This window comes from Lytechinus variegatus, chromosome 7 (assembly GCF_018143015.1).
Source record: "Lytechinus variegatus isolate NC3 chromosome 7, Lvar_3.0, whole genome shotgun sequence".
Classification (NCBI taxonomy): Eukaryota; Metazoa; Echinodermata; class Echinoidea; order Temnopleuroida; family Toxopneustidae; genus Lytechinus; species Lytechinus variegatus.
In genome coordinates this window covers 33,018,558-33,037,604 of record NC_054746.1, presented here as the reverse complement: position 1 = coordinate 33,037,604, position 19,047 = coordinate 33,018,558, and the positions used below count along the sequence as shown (strand labels likewise).

At 35.7% G+C, this 19,047-nt stretch overlaps 1 protein-coding gene across 1 annotated transcript; it reads right to left on the bottom strand.

Annotated features, from left to right (window-relative positions):
• Positions 1-1,747: 1,747 nt before the first annotated feature.
• LOC121419055 (solute carrier organic anion transporter family member 1A4-like) lies at positions 1,748-18,855 on the bottom strand. The gene is made up of 12 exons (XM_041613346.1): positions 18,522-18,855; positions 16,698-16,949; positions 15,673-15,867; positions 12,497-12,667; positions 7,857-8,240; positions 7,311-7,475; positions 6,343-6,556; positions 5,326-5,518; positions 4,587-4,786; positions 3,446-3,510; positions 2,422-2,636; positions 1,748-2,129 (listed from the first exon to the last, which is right to left on the bottom strand). The coding sequence occupies exons 1-12, from the start codon at positions 18,658-18,660 to the stop codon at positions 2,043-2,045; spliced, it is 2,280 nt and encodes a 759-aa protein (XP_041469280.1). The 5' UTR covers positions 18,661-18,855; the 3' UTR covers positions 1,748-2,042.
• Between the last annotated feature and the right edge of the window lie 192 nt (positions 18,856-19,047).

Genomic DNA, 19,047 nt, shown 5'->3' with positions numbered 1-19,047 from the left:
ATGGGGACATCTCATATTTCTTTTAAAAGGAAGTATAAACAATTAGATTCATGCAGAAATAATTAACGTAAATACTAAACAAAAAATTACCATGGGGACAGTACGTGATACCTTAAGCATGTTAGTTGTCAAGTAAAAATAAATATATGCCTACTGTAACTACATAATTTAAACCATTAATTCAGAGTTTAATAAAAATGTCAGAGATGTGATTTCAAATTCTTTTTCACTAATAAAGACTAACTGCAATGAAATATGATAATAAACTGGCTGTTGGATTTGATTTCATTAGTCGCATTTTGGATCGTTTGTTTTCAAAAGTTAAATAATTAAAATCGTACAGTGATGAAAATTTTTCATTACTATATCTACGATTTTACTATCCAATAACATTTGTTAACAAAGAAACTCTACATCGAGTGCTGCCCAAGGTTGACTCACTGGAAATTACATTTTGATCAGTTAGTTTGGTCTGCCCCTGAGTTGGCCTAATGGAAACACTTTGACGATGTCACTGAGGTAATACCAGGCATTATTCCGAAAGATGAAAAATAATACGGGTTCTCAAACAGAACATGATATTGCTACCGAATTTCATACGTATCTTGTTATGAGCAATTAAGAGTAAAAGTTATAAATGCTTTTTTTATTGCCCTTATTCAACAAGGTTGCTCATTCATCCTTTTATTCATAATATTTGCATTCTTTGTTTTTGTAAATTAAATATCAATTCTTCACATCATTGACCATGTAGCGCATCAGAACTTTTCTTCTTGATGGTCATTCAAGTCGTTTTAACATGCACTTTTTGTAATCTTTGAGTGTTATTTTTCATAAAACTTTCTATCCATTACGAATGGAAAATATCGATGACAAATTTACAATCAGTCAATCTAAAAATCACGATTTAAGTCTGTATGAAACGAGTTATCGTTTGTAGGAAATTTTATGGAAAAAGACTTAAGTCCTCATGCAGGGTTCATTTTTGCATTCAAACGCTTACTTGTCCAAGAGGAAGATTGGGCTATACACTTTGACAATCCATTGGCCATGCTCGCCTAATAAAATGCCAACTCGTCCACTCACTTCATGGTCTACTTTCATTTAGTCTAATGCCATTCCGTCCATCAACATTTCGTCTAACAATCATTTGGTCCAATAACCGTTTGGTCCAATCATCACTTCGTCTAATCACAATTTCGTCCCATAACCATGCAGTTGGTCTAATATCCATTTATATTTTATTAATTTTGCACAATTTAACACTTATCCAATTAAACCAAATGGTATATGGACTATATAACTGGCTATTCGACCAACTGGTTATGAGATTGAAGGGCATTAGACTAAATGAAAGTAGACCATGTGGTGAGTGGACGAACTTATAGACCAAATGATGTAGTATAGACGAGTTGGCAATTGGACGAATTTGGCATTAGACGAATTGGGAATAAAACGTTTACTTCAGTGGAAATGACATATGACGTTAGGTTCCAGCTCAGTACCCAACTTATTCAGTTGATCAAGCCAGATCATGGTAGATTCAACCTGGTTGGGCAAGCTCAGCAAGGAAATCAGGATCAATCTACTTCACCGACTCGAGACTCAACCTCCCTCCGCAGGTTTCTATTCACATATTTTGGACATGTCCAAACTTCTCTAGTAGGGAGTAAGATCACCCCTATAAATTCATATTGACCCCAAATACTTTGTGAAAAATTACTTGATTGGGTTTTTAATCAGTTCGGCAGTAAGTACCTAAGGCAACGATAAATGCCACTTCTGTATACTTCAAAGCCAGGTTTAATATCAATATAACGACCCCTTGAGTATACCGACTTGGTGGAACCGATTCTGGGCTTGTACGATCATGGAGCTACTAGCTCCATGGTACGATCTTGCTTGGCAAGGTAATGGGGGTTGCTACCTTGCTCGACATCGATTTGGCTCTTATAAAAGAAACATAATAAGTCTGAGGTGAGAACGTGAGCTATATCGATTGACCCCATCCCTTTATGAAATATGGGTTCTTGAAGGAGACTTCAGACTGTTGTGTATTTTCGTTCCGTCTCGACTAGGTCTTCTGATGCTGTTCGTTTTGTTGGCAAAGGGTGCATCTTTATAAATCCCTGGACAAAAACAAAGGCAACACAAATAAATTCGATGTGGTAAAATTCGAAACATAATAGGCCTACATCACGAAAAAATGACAAAAAATTTAAATTTATACAATATAGTTCTACGGCGTTAACATCAATAATCCCAAAAGTGTTCTTACTGTGCAGTCTTCTAAATCCTATAAATACAAGACGTTCGCGTTTTAATAAAGGAAATTATTCTCCCGGAGACATTGAAAGCTGTAGAGCAATTACAAATCAACACTCTCAAAACAAATTGATAGACATAAAGAAATGACAATACCTCTTCTTCCTTCTTCTGTTTGCGTACCGAGAGGAAAGCTATGAAGAAGAATGTAAAGGCTAGAATTCTACCGCATGATGAAAAGAGAGTGAAGACCAGTCTGAAAGCTTTGATGTCATAGACCAAACAGTTCCCGGTTTTACCGCAGGATTCTTGGAATAGCAGGCAAGTCTGCTCGATAATAGCTCCGAAATATACAGGTCCAGGTATAAAAGCTGCAAGAGTTATACAGAAATAACTTATTTATTTAATTTTGTATGGAATCGTTCGATTTCTCCTAAGACTTTGGCTATCTTTCTGAAAGCTACAACAGTACATTTTCCTGCTTGGTTTTTCGTATTCTTTTCCCCTACTTCTTGACCAATCCATTTGAATTTTTTAAATGTCCATAGTTATATAACGAAACATATGTTTCACCACAATCAAACTTGCTTTCATGAAAAATAAAATATTCGGTGATGACTGAGGTATGAGCTGGTTACGCAGATCGTTACCATAACGATGGCCACAGCCCTAGTGGAGTTTCACTCTTTCCATTTTATGTAGGCCTTTGCAACCGTCATAATAACGGACAAACGCTCTCGAAGAGAAATCAACTGACCCTGTCATGTCTGTGAATGATTCAAATTGTCATTTTTCTTCTCTCGTGTGCTGAAAATTTGTAGTAGACCTCAACATTCAACTTGACCGTGTGAGTCAGAAAATTCCACCATAATTGCAAAAAGTCGTTATCTTGGTAATAATATGCAATTTACATATCTGTAAAAAAAATGATTAAAGACTGCATCATTTATAATCAGAAGGTGGCGCCATGCATTTCAAAGCATTTGAGACAAGTAAATCTTCACTAGCCATTCAGAGAGAAGATTTTGCGTTGGCGTCATTTTTTTTAGAATTTTTCTGTATTTTGGTATTTTGTACAGAAAATATTGTTTGATACATCTACTTCTTGCTTAGGTCAAAAAAGAAAACAACTGCAGACTACGATTAATACAAAAAATGACAAAGCACACCAACATCTTACCAACAAGTTTCATCAGAACATTACTGAAACCAAGGGCCGTAGACCTATCTTCTTCCCTGTGTGACCTATTGAATGAGTTAAGAAAGAGTTAAGCAGCATCAAATACAAATATGAGCAATTAGCGAAGGTTGATATGATAAAGAATGATTATAAATCGTCCACCCCCCCCCCCCATTTTGGAGTTAAAAGGAAGAAGTTTACAAAAGGGATAGATTGCATGTGGCTGAGTGAAATGAAGGAAAACAAGCCTAGCCGTTGGTAATGTAATGTAACGAATAAAAAGAATTATTGGAAAGTTGTAGCAGCGAAACCCAAGGCTTTAAGAGGTACTCCAGGCTGATATGATTTCAATAGATAAAAAAAATCAGACAGACGGGCAAACACTAAAAATTTTATCAAGATCGGGCAAGGAATAACGAAGCTATGGCATTTTTAAAGATTTCCAATATTCCCGGTGACACAGTTTTTGGCATGTGATCATGAATATTCAATGAGCATACTGATGGTGTCATATTCCAACTTGTCCTTTGTATTTTATATTAACAATTTGACGCCTGAATTACGTATTCTCCTTACGTTCATGCTCTGGGTCAGCTTCATTTCCCTATTCATTGTGTAAAACATTATCAAACAAACATGGCTCATATCCAAATTGTACAATTCATATTAACCATGTGTTGTGTAAAATCTATTGACTAAACCCAGTTTATTTTCGTGTTGCACCCAACCTTTTATCACACATTTAAGTGATTTACTAACTCTCATGTCAGATCGCGAAGCCTGGCGTACCATTGTTGATTTATTCTCGGATGCGTCCGATTTGTAGCGTAGATTCGCAGTGTAGTTAAGTCTGCTTAAGTAGCCTTTAAAAATTGAATCAAACAGTATTAGTACTCATTTTGCCCCTCCCACCTTCGGAAAATTAAAGCATCGAGTCAGAAAAGGTATTAAAATAGTTCTTCAGAACCATCATCGTTTCTACAAGCAACCTCTTGGGTTCTCGAAAGTATCAAGAAGTTTTGAAGAATCATTTTTAAGGAGGTGCCCAATATCGCACAGAATGGTTCAACTCAAACCCATCGTTTTACAAGCTCACTGGAAAACATTAGCGTCTACCAAGTACTAACATGACCAATATTACCGAAACTGAAGCATAAAAGCTGGGTTATACACTGTGGATCCAAGGAGGGACCCGGTAAGCATCATTCCAAGAAAATAGTAGAGTCTATCACAAGACCAAGGGCATTCTCCAGGTGAGGCGAAGCCGCTGTTCAGCGCATCTTCCCCGACGATAGTAGTATTGTGGTAAATCTTAGGGATGCAGCTACACTCCACAAATATCTGTGAGGTTGAAAATAGAATTGGTGATGAAATTGATTTGACGAAATACACAAGATGAATGTTGCATGGTCTTGTCTTTTTCTCTTATTTGTTATTCCAATTCGATGATTTTAAGACAGACACTCTTTATTGTCTACCTCTCTTCCAAATTCAATATCATAATTTTACTATTATTATGCATTATCATCAAAAGCGCTCTTCATTTCTACCTGACAAATCAGATGGGTATAAACTACTGAGTCTTGGGACGTCTCGTAACCATTCTGGTAACCTGACGGTCACTCCTGCGACAACTTTTGGGAGACATGGGGTTATGGTTAGGGTTGTTATAGGCTTTAGATTCAAGAAAAATGTGAACTTGGGGACAGGTTACGATTACTATTAAGAGCAGCTGCCGTAGACAAGGCAAATAACTGAATCCTAACCACAAACAATGTTCTTCTCGATTTTTCTTTTTCGGTGAACCTTCATATTTAGGATAATTTTTGCGGATTGCTTGTCGAAAAACATTTCAACAGTATCTTTGATTGAATTCTCACCGTTGAGTTGATCCCATCCTTGTTCACCATCATAACATCCCTACAGCCAGCATGACATGCTGTGGCGTAGGTAAGACCGTCTGATCCACACACTGGCACGAAATCTGGCGCGCAATCACATTCCACGTTGCAGCTCGCAGTAAGATCGTCTGCGTATTCTACGTTCGTTGGCAGAGTGTGAAATGGTGACGGGCTGTTGAAAATATATATATAGACCCACATCGAATCCAATGAATGAACAGTGTCGTTTAACATGTTTTATAACAAACAAGATCCATATACCGTGTGAGTAAAACACCTAATAGTGGCCTGAAAGAGTATCTTCTCCTAAATAATTTATTTATGTGGTATGTATTCACGCTTGGATGATCAGGAAGTATTCTTTGCAGTGATGTAACTTTTGATTTGCGCCAAAGTAAGGCATGGCTGCAATGAATGATTAAGATGTCGGTGATGTCATAATCTTATAAGCATCGCATTAAAATTCATTTTAATGCACCTTTTCGATAATTTACATTATAATTGTTTAATAAACACTTTTTAGTAACAATTATCAAGCTAATTTAATTGAAAAGGGATTTACAAATATTTTACTAACCCATGTAGGATTATGACATCATTGACATCCGGATTCATTCACTGCATGCAGTCATGCCTTACTTTGGCGCAAATCAAAAGTTGCATCATTGAAAAGAAGACCTCCTGATCATCCAATCGTGAATACATACCACATAAATAAATTATTTAGAAGATACTTTTCAGGCTATATACATTAATTACGTGTTCATGAAGTACTTTTTCCTTAAATTGGGGATCTGTGAGATGTTAAGGTTTTTTTACGCACACTGTAAATTAATTACTAATTGATCTATAAAAAAATGATACACTGGTTGAGCTAACATCCTCCCCGTACCCTAAAGCGTCGCGGCGCCACATAATTACGTTTGAAGAAAAATTGCCCGTATAAAATCAAGTTTTGAGGCTTATGTCAAAAATAAAGTTACAAATTCCTCTTACCTGACTGCGTTTGAGTCAGTGTGGTACGGGACGACTAGACCAGCGTTGCTTGGATTATCACACCCGAGCCAGTAAAGCACAGGGGAAAGGATCACAAGTATTGTATAGATCATAAGGATCATCTTGGCACATCCCTTGCTGTTCAGTTTGAATTTCCGAACGATGAGACTTGCAAAGATGTTTCCCAAGATTGGTCCAGGCAGCATCATCATACCTGAAAAGTGGTTAAAGGAAAAACGAATTTAATTAGAGAGGCCTTTTTTCTTACACAGAAGACTCAATTTCACCAAGGAACGGCGGTTACAGATAAGGTAATAGGTAACAGTCATTTGTTTATTTGTTTAAACAAAAATTACGTTACGTAAATTGTTTATGTATTCATATAAATCATATTGTTCATTAATTATTTTCTTTATTTATACAATCTATTTAATTTTATCGTGTTGATTACTTTTTTATATATCAGTATTTCAGCATAAGGCACACTACAAAATGTAAAAAAAGTGAGGAGCCTAAATAAAAAGCAGAGCTTGTAGGATGATTATTTCTTGACAGAGAAATATGGAAGTGTCCGTCGCAATAGCTGATGTACTTGGACTCGTTATTGGTAAATGATGTATGGACGAAATTATGTTTATCTGTTTATTTTTCATAATAGATGTATTGGATCTTTGTTATCAACTAAATCTCAAATTTTGCAATCATGACCGGTTCTTTAATCGGCCCTGACATTTCAGAAGTAACTGCAATTTTGTTTATCCGATCACGTCAACAATGTTCAACAAAAAATAAATCGTTTTTTTTTTACTCGGATCCACGTCACCATCTTATGAAAAATATAGAGTACGGAAACATTGTTGTACGTTGAAATAGGATGATGATAAAGGACTGGTTGGTTATCTTTCCCTTCGAAAGGGGAATAAACAATAATCTGATAATAAATGTTCCAGATTATTATAGTTTGTTACCAAACAACATAGAAGACTTGGCAGGTGGAAGCCGGAACTGGGTGTACATGAACTTTGGGCCGAAGATAAACCACCCCACGTGACCTGTTACCTCTGAACATGTTGCAAGGAATACAGACATGGCTGTAACATTCGTGACGATTCTTCTGAGGGTTTGGAAGAAGTCTGCAATGACAAAAGTATCCCAAATGTAATGTCCATATGGATGCTGATTTGCAGTTTTGTATGCAACTAGAAATAACAAATAGTTGAAATATATACTTACCCTTCCTTCGCTTATCAAATCTGGGGTGTACAATAAATGGATAGGCTGGAATAACTTTTTGTAGCTGATTTGCAATAGACTATAATTGTATTTTAAGTGAATAGTATCTGTTGATTATATATCTTTATGTTGGAGGGTATATCGTCATTTTATCTAACTAGATATCACGATGGAACATCCGAGGACTGCATATTAAAGAGATATAAGCACTATAACACTATTAAGACCAGTACATATGCAAGAGTGCAGATTATCACGATTATAGTGACATGAAGGGTCACCTGAAAGAAAATTAGTGAGTCCTTGATCCTGCCGAATCTCAGTTCTTGTTGTGAAGATCGCGTGAACATCAACATCCCCTTCCTTTCCGTTTTGCTGAAGTGCTTTCTCCTTTTCTTCTTTGCTCCCATCTACATCAACGTCGGTATCTTCGGCTTTTCTCCGCATGGTCTTCGGAAAGAAGAAAAAGGGGATACTAACGATGATGAGCATGCCACCATTAATGATGAACCCCAGCCACCAGGCCCCGATGTAGTATGGGTGACCCTGCGGAACAGCAGGAGGAGGAACCGAAGGGTCGTAGAAGAAAGTCGGGCGAGCCAAGCAGTTGGTCGCTAACATGAAACCTGTCGTAGGTCCTAATGCAAACGTGCTGAAGATGATGCCTGGGTAAAAAAGATGAAAATATAAGTAACAAGATTCTGACAAGATTAATCTGGAGGATATAGGAATATTTTGAAAACAAATTGATAAAACTTGTCCCTCCCACAAGGTTGTTCCTAAAACCTCATCAATCCAAATCATGGAAGATGCCGTGGTGTAGTGGTTCTGAATCTCGCCTTGTAAACAGAGGGTCGTGCGTTCGAATCCCACCGCGACCCAGGTGCTAAATGGGTAACGGGTAGGATGCGAAAGTTATTGTAAGTTTGGATTTGCCAGCGCGATTATGAGGCTGTGATGAATGCAAGGAATGTTCCCCAGGGAGTGGAAATCGTACATTTTTCGTGCGGGATTAAACATTAATCAATGACCGGGGTAATTAATATTATGCTGTAAAGCGCTTTGAGCTATTATGGGAAAAAGTGCTATATGAAAACCAGCTATACTTATTATTATAATGCTGCAATAACATTTAGCTAGCTGGATATACAGTGCGTATCAAAAAAAAGTTTATACTTAGAAAAAACCCTGTAAAATTATATATTTGAAATATCCTGAAGATTTTTTCACATTTTAACATTGGTACAGATCCATTTATGCAAATGGCGATATAACTGTCGAAAAATTTCCGCTTGAATGAGCAGCACTTACTTTTGAAAAGTTTGTGAAAAATGATTGCGCAGAACTTTGTAATAGTTATGCGAATAAAAGTAGACCTTAATCATGATGAACACGTAGAATTTAGCTAGTAAGTTGATTTGATGATATCTTTTACATTTTTAAACTTGTTTCCTTGCCCGAAACACTTCGAAGAGTGCATTGCGCCCCACCCCACTCCCCACATACCGAGGCCATCGTGACGATATGTGCTTTAAACTGAGCTGTGATTTACATGAAATGGCTACGGCTTGATTTTCATTTTGTTAATCATTCTCAAGCTTGGGAAGAGTGTGGAGGAACAAGTATTAAATGAAACATGAAATGTAAACACCCTTTAAATGATAAAAACTTAGTGAAAAAATGATAGAGATGTCTGATAAAAACTTTTGTTCTGATTCAGATATGTCCTCAGATCCAGCTGACACAAAAAGGGTAAAGGTTGTGCTTACTAAGTGTTGAAATTTCAATTTGGGTGGCAAAATTGTTACAAAATGCTTGAATGTATCCGTTTTATTTAAATTGACTAAAAGTGCAAGGGAAATGTATGAGAAATGTTTCGCAGGCTAAGTTTAATTTCGCCCTTTCCCCTTGACACAGCGTGAAAACGACCATTTCTGCGCGAACAGATTTCTGCGAGCTTTACAAAAATGGACCGTGCTCACTCAAGTGTAACATTCTGTCAAAACTTTTACTTTCATCGGATAAATGAGACCCATACCCATAGGCGGATCCAGGGGGGGGGCCGAGGGGCCCGCCCCCCCCCCCCCTATTGGCGGAGCAAAAAAAAAGAAAAAGGGGAAAGACAGGAAAAAAAGGGAAAAGAGAGGAGAAAAGAAGGAAGGCAAGCATAAGAGGAGGAAGATGAGTGAATAAAATAAGATAAGGGGAAGACTTGGAAATTATTTTTTTTTAATCTTTCATGTCGGGATATAAAATTTTCGCTCGCGCTTTGCGCTCGCATTGCCTTTTAGTTGATATCTTGCTCAATATGGACCTTAAAATATCGAATTCTGAAGTCAATATACAAAACATATTTCAGCTGGGAAATTGAACTTTCATTTATTTTGTTTTATTTACAAATTGATTTTTTAAAAGTGTAAAAATTTCTGTTTTATGGTCTGAATATTACCAATTTCTGCTTGCGCTGCGCGCTCACAAAATTTGATTTGTCAGTTACCTATTATTTTCCTGTATTCCATGAAGTTCTCAAAATATCCCTATTTAGGTCAGATTGTCAAAACGTATCAGCTAGCGCTGCACGCTTGCATTTTGATTAGTGAGTTATGTATATCTCAATATTAATTCTAAAACAAACTACTTAAAATCACCATTTGATGACAATTAATCATAAATTTCTGCTCGCGATTTGCGCTCGCATTGATAGATTTTAAACTCATGCATCTTATGGATAATTACAAAAGTGCTTTAAATGTCCAGTTTTCAGGCCATAATATTAATAGATTTTGCGCTCTCGTGCTTAGGAAGAGAAATAGGAAGATAGTCATCATTTTCTTATGATGACATAATGTCCTATGTAAAAACTCAAAGTAACAATAATTGAAAATATCAGCTCTGTTTTAACTGTTATCCTTTTTCACCTCACAATTTTTCCACAAAGTGCTTGCAATACAGGGCTTAAAGTGACCCCTTTTCAGATCTGATCATCTGAATATCATATATTTTTAGCTCGCGCTTTGCGCTCGCTTTATTGATTTTCGTGGTAAAAAAGGTATTTAGAGTACACAAATTCTAGGTCGATATCTCAAACACAGGTTTATTCAGATACGCAGCTTGTTCTCCATTTAAATAATTATCCAGTTTCAGATAACAATATAAAAAATTGTCTGCTCGCGCTTTGTGCTCGCATTATTAATGTGTGAAAATTTTCAATAGCTTAACCTTTTCATGATTTACAAATCATGAATAGAGTGTCCAGAATTTTTCCGCTCGCGCTTCGCGCTCGCATCACTAATGTTCAGTTTTTGTCTTATCCTTTCCACGATTACAAAAAGTGCTTAAAATTTCCATTGACAGGTAGAAATGTCAAAAATTTTCAGCTCGCGCTTCGCGCTCGCAATATTTGAATGTTGAAATACCGTAACGTCTTCATGGCTAAGTTCAAGCAGTCCATAACAAATACGTTTTCGATCAGCTCAAAACGTATATAAAAATTTTCCGCTCGCGCTCTGCACTCGCAATATTAATGTAAGGAAGATCCCCACTTCCTCATCCTTTTCATGATTTACAAAACTTGAATAGAGTGTCTCGTTCAGTAGGTCTAAATCACGAATTTTTTTGCTCACGCTTCGCGCTCGCACCAATTGTTTAGTTATATACCTATTCTGTTAAGTTACAAAAGTGCTTAGAATTTCCATTCCTTAGGTAAACATGTCAAAAAATTTCAGCTCGCGCTTCGCGCTCGCATTATTTCATTTTTAAAAATATGTAACATCTTCATGGCTAACTGCAAGCAAGTCCTTAACAGTACCTTTTCCATCAGAACATTTCTGCTCGCGCTTCACGTTCGTAATAATTATTCACTTGCATACACATCTTTTTTCAGGATTGCCCAGAATGTTAAAAAAAAGTACATAAGATTCCCCCCAAAAAATAGCTCGCGCTTCGCGCTCGCATTATATTAATAATGATTATGGTATTATATATTTATGTTTATTCATAAGAATAAAGCTAAGAAGTGACTAATAGGACTACCCCTTTAAAGAAACCAAAAATCCCGGCAGATATCATATTCGAGTGGCCGATCGGGGAAAATATGGCTGAAAAAAAAATTCCGGGCCCCCCTATTGGCGAAGGCTGGATCTGCCCCTGCATACCCAATATTATATATGAAAAAATTATCCACATGATGTATAGTTTTTAATTCCCAGGGCTTTTTCAAAGTGTAAACTTTTTTTTGATACACACTGTATAGTAAGTTCGTCACAAGGAAGGAGATGTTATTACCATATAACGATCCATAAATATGATTAAAAAGTGCATTGGGCAGACTAATATCGACTGAATAGATTCAACCATTCGACACTCCAGCGTGTATCCATCTATATCGGAAAACACCAGAGAGTTGTTGAAACAACACCGGTTTGGCGTTAGGCTTACACCAGATAGGCATTTAAACAACACCAATCAGTGTTAAAACAATATCGGTTTGATTCGAAACTGTTGTTTCAACACTTCTTTGGTGTTTTCCGATACATATACCGGGCGTTCTGATGACAGGAAGAAGACCTGGCCCCCATTGCATAAAAGCTAATATTGTGGTACTATAACATGGACATTACTATGGTTACGATGATCAACAGCCAATCTAAATCAAGGATTCCATCCATACTTGGATGGCAAAGTAAAAAGTAACTTTTATGCAACGGGAACAGAACATCTGTTTTGAACAACATTTACAGTTTGAAAGTCAGTGGTTGAATGATATAATTCCACTGCCTTCAAATACAGAAGTGCTAGAAAAAATGTAAATGCTGATTTGAGAGGAATCATATTATGCATGACGCATGTATGGTTTTCAGAATAAATCCAAAATGAATTTGGAGTCTACTGTATATAGATAAGAAAATATGAAATATCTTGCCTATGAATATCGTTGTATTTCGTTTATTCTTCACGTTGTCGTCTAGATACGTGATACAAAGAGGTTGTGCGCAAGTTCCGAGACCGCTGAGAATTTGGCCGAAGAGAATCCACCCGACCTGCCAGATCAGAGACCCTGATGTAGATCTCTCAGTGGCATCACACTGCTCGGCTGGGTGATACAAAACATTATAATATTGTTACAACGTAATGACAGGTGTGACAGTAATTAATCGGACAATTCTATGCAGAAAAGGTTCCATGTTTCCAAACGGTCCCCGTTTCAAAGAACGGGGACTCTTGAAAGACCACTAAAATATAATAAAACTTGGCAAAGTTGTTCAGCAGTTTTCACTGAAATTTGGGGGCCATCTCGACTCTGAAATCAAAAGACTAAAACTATAATTCTCTGCAATATCACCTTAAGAATTTGAAGAAAGTTGAAAGATTAATGTTAAATCAATAAGACTATTGAGAGATCACTGAAAGATCATCTTGTACACTGCCAAAGATATTTGACAGATCAGTCAAGAAATCTAAAAGACTAACAGAGACCACCAAATACGTCAAATAAGTTTCATGGTTTTCAGGGGTTGGCATCAATCTTGCTCTCTGGCTGCTTGCTATAAGATTCACACATCGGTGGGTATTTTTTTTAAAGAGATCTTAAGGTTTCAAAGAGTGGTAATAGTATGAACGAAATTGCTCATATTTTTTTTTTCAAATTTTATTTTACTTCTTGCAAGACAGCAATAGGTAGGTTGAGAAACAATAACGGAAATTCCACCCCCGGTCAATCATGACATTAGCAATGATTTAGTGTACATCGTGCTATTTATCATCATTCCCACTTATATAAGTGGTGACAGAAATTTCATATTGGCCAAAATATCTCCTCAATAGCAAACAATTTGACTCAGTTTTCGTTTTGCCTTCCTTTCTTAATTCTTTCTCTTATTTTACCCATTTTTGAGGCATGCCGTCAGCCAAGGAGAATTTTCAAAGGAAGGCAAGCAATTTGTGCAAAGTCTTTTAATAAATATTGTCATATATTTGGGAAGTCTATGTATAAGTGTTCTATTAATACATGACTATATCTATAATGACAACAGTAAACTCAGATATGAGTGCTGAATAGAATAAGCTATGCTTCCCTTTTTAGTGTTTCTATAGAATGGCGGGAATTTCTTACATGTGACTGAGGTAGACATAATGTTGAGATCGCATTGTTATCATTTCTATTGAGTCACACAGTGCACTACATAGGCTAAGTACGTGGATTTGTTTTAAATATTAATTTAAGTTTCTGTAATCATATGCACCTTCTTGAACCATGGACCATGTGAAGAATATGTAAACAAGATTTCAAGTTGTTACAAGACGTTATCACCTGCTAGAAAAATACATTATTACAAATATTTTAATCAGTGTCCGTGCCGTCATGGGTGATAGTCATTTCTGTAAAGCGGAGAAATATTTGAAGTATGCATTCTTTCTCTTTTAACACTAAACTTCAAGACGCGTCTATTTAATGCTTCATATTCCTAATTATCATTGCCCCCCCTTTTTTTACATTTATCTCTCTACTGTTTGATTCAATACGACTTGAGCGCTCTGCAGAGTAAAATTTTGTTTTAAGGATGTTTTTATTGTATTCTCTCAAATCAAAATACACATTCCATAAACAAGCTTTACAAATTATTTGAAATACGATTCTAAATTATACAATAAATCCATATCTCATATAATTAAACAAATTATACATCAAACTTCAAAGATACTGGAAATTAATACTGATGCAATTCAATAATTACAAAATAAAATATTAACAAGATGTATTAAGTGACAAGAGAAAAAAAAAACAGTGATAAAAAAGAATAATAGATTGTATCGATTATTATTACTATAAGGCCTATCATTATTATAATAATATGCGAGATGCTATCATTTTCGTTTTAAAAACATTTCAAGGGAAATTATAAAAGGCAGGAATATTCAATAAGAATGTAAACATATAGTGTTATTTAGATTTATTTGTAAAATAAAAATAATTGGGAAACAGTTATTCAATATTCAATGGAAATGTATTATACTGTACCAAACCTGTCTGCATCAAAGGTTTTTTTATCTTTGTAAAGAACCTTTGATGCAGACAGGTAACTAAATTATGAAAGTACAATAATGGTGTAACAACTTACAGCAATCCCTAAATCACAAGAAATATAAAAATTTGCCCCCCCCCAAAAAAAAAAAAACATAATAATAATAAAAAATAAGGAAGAAGAAAGTTAAGTTGTTATATTTTTATGTTTTAGAATAAAATAATCAGCTTTAACTTTGGGTCATTTTGTATCGGAATAGTTCTGCGCCTCGGAATAGTTCACTAGATAGATGGCGCATAATAAATGCTGTGTTTATTCGTATCCCACACCTAATATCAAAATTGATTGGATTTGTACCTGGGGAGATGTTTAACAAGTGAAGCGCCTTTGGGAGTCTCGATTGCATTACGTGGTTCAGTATAGCAGCATTGCTGACTGCTATAAAATACTTATTCACAAAAAACAGTGACCATTCATATATAATGACATATACTACATTCATTTACCGATAATGACATTTGACCTTGATCATGTGACCTTAGACTTGTCAGTGATACTTGATTACCCCTATGTTCACATTTCATAAACTATATCCATAAACTTTCAAAGTTATGATGGCAATTCAACAATTACCCCTAATATGGCCAAAAGTCATTGACCCTAAGAGACCTTTGACCTTGTTTATGTGACATGAAACTCACACAGGATGTTCAATGATACTTGATTACTCTTTTATCTAAGTTTTATGAACAAGATCCATAAACTTTCACAGTTATGGTAATTCAACAAATACCCCAACTGCGAATGCAAAGTTAATTGACCTTAAATGACATTTGACCTTGATCATGTGGCGTGAAACTCTCACGGGATGTGAAGTGATACTTGATTGCTCTTATGCCCAAGTTTCATGAACTAGGTCTATATGCTTTCTAAGTATGATGTCATTTCAAAAACTTAACCTTCGGTTAAGATTCAATGTTGTCGCCGTCGCAACCGCCGACGGAAAAGTGAAGCCCATAGTCTTCTCTGCTATGCAGGCGAGACAAAGATTGATAAGAAATCGCTATTGTCTTACGTGGTTGTGAGGGATGAGATGGATCTCCCGGACTGCACATATCCTGGTAAGCCAACCCATCACCCCCTTGTGAAGTTGTTTCATTAGAACCCCAGGAACCAGACATCTTCTGCATCATGGCAACCGGTGGGTTGTAGAAAAAATGAGGTAAAGCACACAGAATGGTTCCGAGACCTGATAGAGCGAACGCCGTACCTACGATATTTATGAGAATGGTGATTTTAATGGCAATAATAATAATGCATTAATAACAATGAAAATATAATGACAACAATGATAATGATGATGATTTTATTGATAGTAATGAAGATGATGTTAATAACAGTAATTATATCATAAAGCATCATATTAATTATATAGGATAATTGCAAAGATCATACTTACAATGATATTGTAATGATTTCAGTAATAATGGTTGAAATATTGATTATTATAAATAGGCTGCCATAAATAATGAGGATATTGTAAATAATACTAAAACGGCCATGGTGATAATGTTAATAACAACAATAGCAATAGACATTTATATGGCAATCCTGTTTGGTTTTCATGTGTACCTTTTCCCGCCTACTAAATACCTGAAATACGTGATCAAGGGTGAAATTTGTGAATACCGAAATTGAGACGCAGAACATTTAACATGGTTTTGGATGAAGGAGTTGTTTATGTATATGTCGATGGTATAGTTTGTTGATAAATTCACAAAGGTTTAACAGCCATTTACAAATGGAAAATTTCGAGAGAACAAAACGGATACACTTTAATAACTAAAGATTTTTTTTCATAGGTGTAATTGCCTATCCAATTCATGATCGTATTTTGCTAAGAAGGCTCTAGAAAAAAATAATAGCATGCATATTTTGTTTAATAGAAACCCCGCTCATTGTGACATTAGGTAGGCCTAAACCTTTTATAGGGTTGTCACTATAGGCAGGATTTTTTTCTTTTTCTTTCATGATGTTTTGATTGTCTTGTATTTCATCCATACTTTATCCTGTTTTTTTTTTCAATAGCAGACTTCTTACCAACGATCCTCGGGCGATGTCGTGAATGACCGAAGTGCGTGACGAAGAGGATTGAAAGCATGCCGGCGACATCGTTAATGATGGTAATCGCTCCAGACTCGGAACTCTTTAGTTGAAATCGTTGCTCAATGGTACTGAGAGATGCACTCACATACCCACCAATGGATGAGATGTACATTACATTAGCAATGCATGTCATGGTCACGTAGACCCAGGGATTGAAGAATGGGTGATGTTTTATCTCAATTTCATCTGGAGAAAAATGCCATGTAATGTTTATTCGGTAAATCCTGCATAAGCTTCGACGAAGGTTCAATAACGTGAATCATGAAATTGAAGTATATCATCTAATCAAAATAACCAAAGTAAATGTTTATGTAAATTCACAAAATACACCGCTAAAGCACTTGGTTGTTCCAAATTATCTCCACAATAACTTAAGAAAGACAAGAATAAAATAAGAATGAAAATATTTGCCTATTTGTGAAGCAAAATCTTGTTTCATCATGACTTTAAAAAATGATAGGCATACCATTTGGAATTTCATACACTCGGTAATCTGACGGAAATAAACCAAATTTTTATATGTATCCAGTTTGTTAATGCTTAATCTTTCAGATCCATTTTTTTTTCCTTTTCTTTTCAATTTTAGTGGAAGGGACATGTAGTCTTGTATTGTCGGCATCAACATTTCGAATATGAAAAAGAAAACGTCTACATTGTATATGAGAACCGTTTGTTAATGAAAATAACCGTATAGAGGTATACAGTGCGTATAAAAAATGTTACACTTTGAAAAAGCCCTGGGTATTAACAAATATATAACATGTGGGTCATTTTTCACGTAAAATGTTGGGTTTGGGTCTCATCTATCCATTGAAAGTAAAACTTTTGTCAAAATGTTACACTTGAGTGAGAACTGTCCATTTTTGTAAAGCTCGCAGAAATCTGCTCGCGCAGAAATGCTCGTTTTTACGCTGTGTCAAGGGGAAATGGCGAAATCAAACTTGCATGTACCCTGCGAAATATTTATTATACATTTCCCTTTCACTTTTAGTCAATTGAAATAAATGGATACATTCAAGCATTTTGTAACAATTTTGCCACCAAAATTGAAATTTCAACACTAAGTAAGCAAAACCTTTACCCTTTTTGTGCCAGCTGGATCTGAGGACATAACTGAATTTGAACAAAAGTTTATAACAGACATTTTCATCATTTTCACGAAGTTTTTATCATTTAAAGTGGAGTTACATTTTACATTTCACTTAATACTTGTTTCTCCATACTTTTCCCAAGCTTGATAATGATTAATATTAAAAATCAAAATCAATTAGCCTAAGCCATTTCATGTAAATCACAGCTCAGTGTAAAGCAAATATCGTCACGATGGTCTCGTTGTGTGGGGAAGTGGGTGGGGCGCAATGCATTTTTCGAAGTGTTTTGGGCAAGGAAACAAGTAAAAAAAGGTAAAAGATATCTTCAAATTAATTTTACAAGCTAGATTCCACGTGTTCTTCATGATTGTCATGATTAAGGTCTACTTTTATTCGCATAACTATTTCAAACATGTCAAATTTCTGCGCAAATCAGTTTTCGCTAACTTTTCAAGAGTAAATGGTGCTCACTCAAGCGGAAATATTTTTTTTCGACATATCGTAATTTGCTTTAATGGATCTGTACCAATGTTAAAATGTGGAAAAATATTCAGGATATTACAAATGTATAATTTTACAGGATTTGCACAAGTGTAAACTTTTTTTTCACACGCATTGTATAATCTTAAATTTTAAGTTGATAATCAAAATGAAAGTTATACATTACCATTTTCACTTTTATCTGTTCCGTCACTTTTTAATCTAACAGGTGATCCTTGTGGAGTATGTCCTCGACCCTTCTCCAGAGAAAGGGTGTACTCGTCTATTTCCTGCATAGACCGCCATCTTTTATCATCCAACGCCATCTTAAACAAATAATAATCACGTTTAAAAACGGAGACTCCCTGCGCTACTGATGATCTAACTCACTTTGTGCACTCCTTCGTAACGACTGTTTTCACGGACTCATTACACCATTTCAATAAATATGAGATTTTCGGAAGGTAATAATCATCCCGAAAACAGTCATCGGGTGTATTCCAGGAGGTGTTTGATCCAAGTTCTAAATTCCACCCTGATCAAAAGAAGAGATCATATAGGCACAACTTCTACATGTAAATCTACACTAATCCCTTTTGTTGCACGATGTTTAGATTAATCTCTCTTGAAAAAAAGGGAATGTCTTCATAGAATTTGCAAGTGTCTTTTTAATAGCTCACAATAGTCTGTCTCAACTTTCGCACAGTTCATTA